Genomic DNA, 10,000 nt, shown 5'->3' on the forward strand with positions numbered 1-10,000 from the left:
TAACATGAATTATTCTAAAACATAGATATTTAAAGATCTCTATATGCTCTGAAAGTTCATTTAAGGTTTTGAATGTTACACCTGATAGATGGAACCTTTATACATTTTTTCTGTTGTCAGGAAATAACCCTAGGATATGAACATCAGTCAAAGAAAATGTAAAAAATAGTTACATACCATATTTGATAATGATTGACATTGGTTTCATAATTTTTTTTATTATATTTACAACAGTATGATAAGGACACAAGTTTGAGAAAATTCACTATAGTGGTGGTGATGATCACTTAAGTAATGACATTTCAGGAATATGACAAACTGCATGAATACTTAAAATTTAGCAGCTGTCAAGCACTTCACCTAAACCCAAATGGTTGTGTGTATGTAGTTTGAATGGAGTAAATACAACACATTTATTAATAAATTTTTGACTTTATGATGAATTATTCCTTTGAAACTTCACTAATAAGTATTTTTAGAAAGTTGAGCTAATGCAATCTAATTTCATGAAGTGATACAGCTTAATTTCATGAACTAATACAGTCTTATTAATATATGGGCATGTAATAATTTTTTTCCATTAGAAAGGAAAAACAACTATTTTAATCATTAGGAGAACTAACTATCTTACAGCAGTATTGATGACTAATGCTTGTCTCTGCTGGGTTGCACTGGGCATGATATAATTGTTTGCCTTGACTCACTGACAGTTCCATGTACATTTACAGTATTAGAATATCTCATGAAGAGTTGTTGCTTTATGTTGTAATGTGTGATAGCAGTGACTTCCATGCACAGTGACCTGGCTGTTTGATGGTACTTGTTGCTAATATTCACTATATACTTGTTCAGCATAGAGAAAAAAAAATCAGAAAAAGGTAACACATTAGTTAATGGTCTCTTGTGTTCTGTTTTCCACAAGAAGTAGACATTGCAAAACACTCATGTCATCTTGAAATGTGTGAGATGGAAGCTGAACAGTATATCACCACAACACTTGGTTAATCATGGCATTGATCATTATTTTTTTACTTCTAATGGTTTTGTTTTCAGTCACATTAATAATAGAAGTAATGAAATTTGCAGAAAATTGGTATGTGCATAAAGTAGCATGCTCACAGTCCTTTATTAATCTCTCTTCTCCTGAAGATGCAGGTAATATCAGATAGCAGAAAGTGAAAGCCCATTTGTCTTGATTTTAACAGAGGAGTTGAGACTGCAGTCTGATCATACTAGAGCAGTTGAGGTGGAACTAGAGGTGCTACGTGCTCAGGTGCGAGAGCTGCAGGAAGAACTGGAGGAGGCTCGCAGTGCAGTCACAATTGCACAATGTACAGCTGAAAATGACATTGCTGTAGAACAACGTAAATGTCAGGAGGAAATAGCCACAGTCCAACAGCTCATGAAAGGTGAGTGTTCAGCCTTGTGCAGAGTTTGACTTAATTGCACTTCAGTGTTCTATGATATATATTGTGACAAGTTGATAGTTAACCCACTAACAATGGGTGTGAACATTGCCGGGCATCCCGCCAGTGTGACACTGTATCGGGGCTTCATTGTTTATTATCCAAATGATATGAAACTCAGTGGTATAAATCGTAGTATATGTATATCTAACATATTACAAAATCACAAAAATCCAATCATAATTAATGAACTTCATTCTCGAGTGCAACGGCCCCCTTAACTATATATCAAGTCAACTATTTTTTATGTGTTTCTTTACCCATTAACGCCGGTATATTCTGAAGCTGAAAGTAAAGATTCCGGGTGGCTACAAAATCGGCGGGCAGGGCTGCCCCGGAGTCTGTTAAAAAAAATACCACATATACTATAGCAATACTTATATTAGACTCGATTCGATTTTGAAATCGTCTTAGTTTAGTGTAATTTTTAATTTTTTTTTTCTTTTTTTTTTTTCATCACTTTTATGAATGTAAAATATTATATATGGACTTTTACCACCTGAAATGAAAAATGAATCGTCTCTTAAATCACAAATTTATTCACCTTTCAAATGATCCAAACCGCATTAGAATCGCCCAAGTAGTTATGAAGAAACAACAAAAAATATTGCCAAAGGTGTAGTTTTAAGATATCGGGCTTTGAAGTTGAGGATACTTTTCCCTGCATTCGTCTTCTTCTTCTTTTAGAATTCTGATCTCTGCATCAATCTTGATGCATTCTATGGCATTCACATGGTATTCTGAAGTGTAGCTGGTACCTAGTTCCCCCCTGTTTTGCAAGGTGTTAATGCCAATAACTGCACATGATTGTAGAAGTACCGCGTGCCATCACTGGCTTTACAGTGCCTCTTGAGGCATATTATACAAATAAACAGCTGCTGCAGCTGTGATTAAGATGTATTTCTCATCATATAATGTCCTCTTAGTGTGTGATGAGGGCGCATCGCGCACTATGTATTGGCACGACTATAAGATGGTGTTGCGCCACTTTGGCTCTCTTATGGTGACAGCCCACTTTGTCTCTTAGTCTTCGCTATCAGCATTCTATGACATTCACATGGTATTCTGAAGTGTAACTGGTACCTGGTCCCCCCCCCCATTTGCAAGGAACTATTGGCAATAACTGCACATGATTGTAGAAGTACCGCGTTTCATCACAGGCTTGGCATAGCCTTGTGAAGCATTTCATAAGAATAAACAACTGCTGCAAGTGTGATTGAGATGTACTTCTCCTCATATTATGTTGATTAGTAACAGGAATAACATCTATCATTAGTAGTGTCCTATTAGTGTGTTACGATGGCGCTTCAGGGTAGGTCTAAGGAATGGTGTTGCGCCGAGGCATGGGATGTGCAGCCTTTCACTCTGGCTTTCTCTTGGTGACTACCCACCTGTTTCTTAGTCATGGCTGTCAGCTGTGCCATAAGCAGAATTGCCAGTTAGCTACCAAAGAATACCAAAATAAATTGAAAAAAATACAAAAAAAACAAATTTGTCAAGTATATTTGCACAGACGCGACAAACTAAGCATCGGAGCTGGAGGCAGGGGGAGTCAGGGATTTAGTCATAACTCCTTTATTTTTACATATTTAGGAGAAATATAATGTCATGGGATTGTGAAAGCCTACTAGATTACAGGAGATTTTTTCAAAATTTTGAGTATTTTAAAAAATATTCGCCAAAAATTCATCATGACGGCCCCCTTAAGGATAGGAATGAATGATTAGCAAGAAGCTTTAACTTTTTTAATATAGTGATGCCACTATTATTCTCTTGGTGGTACAGAGGCATTTGCTATTTTGTGTTCCTTTAAGAAAATGAAAATCTGTTTGCAACTATTGAGGCATTGGACCATTTACTCTCTCTCTCTATATCCATTCTGAAACCTGAGATTTTTGAGGCACTGGAGTAAATGGGTTAATGACTGTACATGTTTCAGCTTACCCTTAAAGCCTTGTACATATAAAGATAAAAAGGTACTCAACATGGATTCAGGACTGACTTGTAGCTGTCTCTTAATAATCATTCAGTACTGTTGCTGGTCCACATATATATCAAGATATTTTGTACAACAAAAGGCATGTGATTGTTGAGTGACTCAGAGTTGCTCTCGAGTCACAATTCTATCTTAGCTCCCACTGAATACTGAGGACAGTCATATGGCAGTTTAGTCATACTATCTAAAAATCATGTTGCATCAGTTATTAAACAGTCCAGAGACAATGAAACTGTGTACCTAAAGTGTCTCTGGAGTATAATGTAATGGTCTCAGTTGCATGGCAACAGCCAAGATACCTTTTTGTGTGGAAGTCTCTAGATTGGATATTTGGTGTTTATTAGAAACATCAGGTTCCTTGTAATGAGCTGATTGCTGCCTTCTGCACGTTTTTTGAAGTTCAAGTTCAAGTTGAGGTTAATGAATTTCTATATTGAGTGAGTGAGCTAAGCCAGCGAGCAAAATACTAAACATTTCACTCTGGGTTCTCCAGTGTGGTTGATAGGATAGTATCTACTAATTGAACTGGTCATTGTCTCTTTAGAAAGTGATTGAGTAGGTGTGAGTTCACACTGTTTATGGCTGGGTGTTGCTGGTGATTTGGTGTTCTACGGGAGAGCTAGGAAGGCTTTCTAGTCAGCAAAAGAGATGGTTGTCCTTATGTTGGTGCTGCTCAACTGAAATGCATCTGGAGTGTGATCTCTTGATGATCTCGGTTCTGGATCCTAAAACTCCAAGAGCTTTGTTCCCTGTTGACAGCCACAGCCCCCGACTACTTAAGTAGTTGGGAGCTGTGTCAGTGAACAAGGAACATGGGGAGCCTTCGGTTCAATCAGAGAGCTGCGAAGTATCTGTTGTCTACCAGTCAGGTCTCGCTAGTGAGTCACGAGAAGTGCCTGCTGGTGAGAGATCAAGGACAAGTTTATTGGTTCTGGCATGACCCAACTTGGGAAGTATGTTGAGCCGAGTTGTTCAGGCTGTAAGTCATGGCTGCTACAAGATCTTATTGGTAAGATGTTTGCATCTTGTCAATGTAAGGTCATGTAAAGATAGTGGGGAATACTTTGACTCTCAGTTATGGCATTAAAATCCAGAGTTCCTAGGCCACACAACTGCACAACTATTCCCAGGCCACACAACTGCACTGCTGATTTTGTAATAGTTGGGGATAGTAAGGGATTGGTTGATCAGGCATTGTATGGGTCTCTTATATTGTCTTTGAGTACTATTGGATTTTCATGTCCATTTAAAAGATATGCTGCTTTAAATTTTCTCAACTGTAGTATTTGCACTTGTTCCTTGTAATTGCAAGATTGTTATTGAGTGATATGTGTACTGCATTTTCAGTTTCTGTATACTTCATGTAAAATATGGCAAAGCATTCTCCTCGTGTGTATTTCAAGTCATTTTTTTACAAGTGCATTTGCGATTTCTATAGTTCTAACTTTGCCATATCTTGATTGTCAGTGAATTTTTATACTTAACAGAAAAAAGGAAAAAAAGTGTTTCAAACTTATGACTTATTGGGTTCATTTCATGGCAGGATCAGAAAAGTATATTTGTCAGTGCTCACAGCAGTGAATCGCAAAGGGCTGGCAACCATAGGAGCAAGGTGCTGTTGCAGTTGGCACAAAATTATGTATATTGAAAATTATTTAGAATTGTCATCTTTAGAGTGGTATAGTATTATTAAATATTTCAAATGAGATGTTCATGGCATTCTTGGACATGAGGTCCTCTGGAAGAACTGAGGACCTGAAAAAGAAGTCAAAACAACTAAAGGCAGAGCTAAAATTCACTATAAGAGATGATTTTCCATTTGATCTTCAGCCAATTGGACTTCAAAATCTGATGTTCAGGTTAATTTTTGATATCTGTAATGAATTATTACTCTGAAAACTTGATCATAGGTTACTTGGATATTATGCATTTACATGTTTGGAACTTATTATTTTTTAAATATTAACCCATTGGACCCGGATGATGATGGGTCATGCATGAAAAAAGAGGTGGGTGACATGGACATGCCATCATAGGGCAAATTGACTGAGGCCCGGATGATGCTAACTTGCTGTCATGAGCGAAGGCCAGGGTGATAGAAATGACTCACCATGAGTGTTTAAACCTCTTAGAGTGTGATTTGACTCATTGGTCATTTCATAATTAGAAGGGGCTTTAGCATTATTCCCATTGATAAACAAATGTGGAATGTAACATGCAGTGACTGGAAGAGTGCCGGCACCAGGGAGGACTCCATTTCCATGCTGCGCACTATATTCCTGGTTGCTGTGACCAGCAGCGCAGGTTATATTACGTAAAATTGAAAAATGCAAAAAAATGAGATATATGATGCAAATAACAATTTTGTGATATTTACTACATAGAGAGAGGATATGGAGTCTGGAAAATAAGCTATTACCATCTGGATAAAGCAAATCAAAAGACAAATCTGGACATTGGAAACTGGCAATAGAGCTAAAAAGTTTACACAAAATAACTTTGCAAAAGGAAGGCATAGAGTCTTGTCAACGCTCATGTGTGTTCGTGTGTGCCCGGCCTATGTGTTGCGCGCCTGGGATGTTGGATACCTACATAACCCATTGCCTCTGTTTTCAGCACCATGATTTCCATGATGCAACTGGATCCAACAAGTTAACAAACAGTTGTATAATGAATTTCATAATTATACATCTTTAATCCAGAACTAGCTGGAAAAGATGCCAGAAGGCCTAAACTCCTAGGCTGTGTGTAAATATTGTGGCATGTGCCATTGTGTGGGCAACTAATGCATATGTTGCCATATATAGACAGAAGTCCTGTTTTGTGGCTAAGTGATGAGGCTATAGGGCAATTTGGCAACCTAAATGGCTGCAAAAATATCTACCCACCATGGGACAAAGTACATGATTTGTGGCTTTGATACAAACATATATGAAATGATGAGGCTGTAGTGTCATTTGGCAGCCTAAATGCCTGCATAAATATCTACCCATCACAGGACAAAGTACATATGATTGAAATGTTATGAATTGATCAGACTGATCATGATAGAATACATTAAATCCTTGGATCCAGGTGCTTCACTGCTGATATCTGGCCCAAAATCCAGCCATTAGGCTTACTTCAGTGCCCACTCCCATGGCTTGTAGGCTGGGTGCGTATAAAGACACATGTGCGGTGTCAAGACTGCTTGCTCCTCCTTTGCAATATTATGATCTCTTGTGCTGCATAATCATTATCTGCTTTTTTGCCATTTCCCATTGTCCATATTTATTATTTGGTATTCTGTATCCACATGGATATAGATGTTTTCCTTGCACAGACTCTATATCATCTCCTTAAGTTGTCCATAACTTGATGCACTAATGATAACAGTAAGTTAGCATTTTTTTTTTTTTTTTTAATATATATTAAATTTTCTGTAATATAACCTTTGGTGCTGGTTAAGGCTGGCAGGAATAGTACCAAAGTATGGAAATAGTTTCCTCCGTGGGATTAGGGCTCTTCCCGTCATGGCTCATGGTTGGTATCTTCCATACTCTAGGAATAATGCCAGAGCCCCTTCCTGAATGCCCTACTGAGTCTAATTACTCTCCAAGAGCTTTGTACACTTTTAGCAAGTCCATCCTGCCAGCCTGGCCTTCAGCTGAATTTCTCATGACCGCTTGTTCATGTCACACCAGCATTTAGCCAAATTTTTCCATAATGACATGGACATGTCATCTGATCTAAGAGGTTAAGATTATACTGGAGTAAATCTCCCTGCCCATATCAGCAATCCTGTACTGCCCTCACCCCCAAGATTTTCAAGATTAAACTTCACTTTGATGATGAACTGGACTAAAGAAGATATGATAGTGATAATCATCATATGATAATCATTATTATTATTATTTTTTTTAAGGAGTGGATTTCATAAATAGTGATATAAAGGCAATTGGTGTTTGTAAATATGAAGCAAAACTGAGCATCAATTTGTATAGGATTCATAATTCTTTCTTATCATTTTTGTGTAATTCATGTCCATGTAAAAGTGGCTGGAGATGAAATCATTCATTAAAAATACACGAAACATAAAAAAAGGTTTTACTTTTGGATATCTAGTAGCACATTATAAATGGCTTTCTGGTATTCAGTGTTTGCTTTTGGTATCATTCTCCTTTAGAAAACCTTAGGTTCCATACCCTTCCTGCCTCCCTTTAAAACAAGCTGTGCTTTCGGAGTTGGTGATAGTGTGGCAAGGGTTCAGGCAGTCTTTTTCTGTTACATCCTTTGACCTTTGTCTTTCTATCTTGGATGCTCAGGAATTTCCTCAGCTCTTGATATTCATATTAAAATTCTTCAGCTGCAGTGCCATCTGATAGTCCAACATGTAATCCAGTATTTCATTCTAGGCAACAAAGTGTAGTCAGTTTAAGCCTGAAACTGTTGCTTTTCTCTTCTTGGCCCTGGTCTTCCTGTGAAAGCTCTCATTTGCATTCTGTCAGTCCTTGAAGGCATTTCTGACCCTTATTATGCATCTTTCTCTGGCTTGGTCATTGCATTGATATAATTATCCACTACGATCTGGACGAATGTGTCCATCACATCATGCAAACATCTGGCCCGAGGGGCGGGAAATAGTGTTCTCCAGGGAGGATGGTATTTCCATACTCAGGTTCCTTTTCCAGGCTGCCTTGACTGGTAGCCCAGTTTGTATTATAGAAAATTGGATATTATAAGAAAATTAAAAATGATACAAATAACAAAATGTTATGTATTGATTCTATCATTGCACAGAGTTATGGACTACTTAAGAGAGATGATATAGTCTGTGCAACGAAAGCAGTTTATCACCATCTGGATATAGCAAATCAAATGACAAAAATAGACATCAGAAAATGGCAAAAAGGCTAAAATGTTATTGCAGAGAGAGAGAAAATAACATTGCAAAGGGGAGGCATGGCATCTTGTCACCACACACAAATAACCATGTGTCCCTTGCTTACAAGCCACACATCTTTGAAAGTGGCCTGCATTTTGAGCTACATGTGGGTAGTGAAGTATCTGGCTCTTAAGGGATTAAAGTAAATTACAGAGTACTAAAATTATTAATGTATGTTGGCCAGTAGCATCCAGGGCCCAATTTATGCACAAGCTAAATGAGCTATAGCTTAGGGCAGTGGTTCCGAACACCATGATCGTGACCCAAATGAGGGTCAATGGGTTTTATTGAGGGTTACCAGAGGGTCTTAAAAGAAGAATTTGTGAATCCATAGCTGGATATGTCAGTAAGAGTTTGTTTGTTTATTAACATTTGTTTATTGAAATTCAGTGTGTTGGTAATATAAACCTATAAAAGTATTGAATAATGTAATCTAATATACATCTGCAAGTATAACTACCATGAAAATGGTTGCTTATATTACTACATGTTTACATACTTCAGGTTGCTAGCCCAGGCTAAGACTCTTTAGGGTCGCACTCAAAAAAGTTTGGGAAACACTGGCTTAGGGCTTTGGATTTTGAGACCAATGTTTTTAATGACTTATAGAATAGATTGTGTATTGGACCTATATGAGTCATTCCTTTGTTTATGGTACTGAGAGTATGATATTCCTGTTTTCAAGCTTTACAAGACCTTTATTTTCACAGCTTGTGGCTTGGGGCCTTGCCAAGTTTAAATTTGGCAATGGTTGCATTGTGAGTACATGCAACTGTACTTACTCCACTGGTGTTTTCATCTCACAAGATTTATTTTTCCATTATAAAAAAAAGTGTATGGAATGTTTTCTTGAAAGGATTAATGAAACCACAGTTACTGAATTTGCAGCTGTTACTTTTATATTAATTTCTTTGCTGATTCTCTCATTTGGAGATGTACTTTCTTTTAAGTGTCATCATAAGGTAACTTATCACTAGATTTTTCCTATATAAAGGAATTTGCCATTTCATTTTTATTCTATTAAATTTCCTATATGTATGTTAGTAAGTCAAGTTTTGCTGTATATGAGATGATTGTTGTTGTTGTTGTGGTGGTGGTATTTTAGATGTTTGCATTTTCTTTCTTTTTGGTTCCTCCAAAGTTCTAGGAAGAGGATTGTGTACTTGTAAAGAGGTGAAAATGGTAATTTTGGGCAATAAGCTACAAGCAGGTTTTGGCAGTGATATTCCAGTATATAAAACTTGTGCCCAAGTCTTGCAGACAGCCACAGGTGGTGACGTTTTTGTAGATTTGCGGAATCCTTCATGTGATGATTTTTTTGTATAAATAGATGGTATTTGTATGAATACTGCAAAGTCCTGCAAATACTGAAGATTATATATTAATTGGTTAATGAAAAGATGAAACAAACTTATTTACTGCTGGTCTGCAAAGTAGCCATGGGAATGTATCCCATCAGTATTTCATAATTATCCAATGCGTTTATATTAAAAACTATTGTGATGTATGTCTCATGTAATTACATGAATTTACAAATCTCATTTCATAACTGAAAATCTATAGTTCATTTAGATATATTTCCTTAAATAATTTATCAAGTTTACACAACTTGTT

General features: G+C 37.0%; 1 protein-coding gene across 3 annotated transcripts in view; it reads left to right on the plus strand.

Moving 5' to 3' along the window:
* LOC113824456 (rab GTPase-binding effector protein 1) overlaps positions 1-10,000 on the plus strand; it is a 66,778-nt gene that overhangs the window by 9,237 nt on the left and 47,541 nt on the right. For all 3 annotated transcript variants that reach the window (XM_070114973.1, XM_070114975.1, XM_070114976.1), the window contains one exon: positions 1,206-1,409. In XM_070114973.1, coding sequence (XP_069971074.1) covers positions 1,206-1,409 — 204 coding nt within the window. The remainder of the gene's footprint in view (positions 1-1,205; positions 1,410-10,000) is intronic.

Source organism: Penaeus vannamei, chromosome 37 (genome assembly GCF_042767895.1).
Source record: "Penaeus vannamei isolate JL-2024 chromosome 37, ASM4276789v1, whole genome shotgun sequence".
In the NCBI taxonomy this organism is placed as follows: Eukaryota; Metazoa; Arthropoda; class Malacostraca; order Decapoda; family Penaeidae; genus Penaeus; species Penaeus vannamei.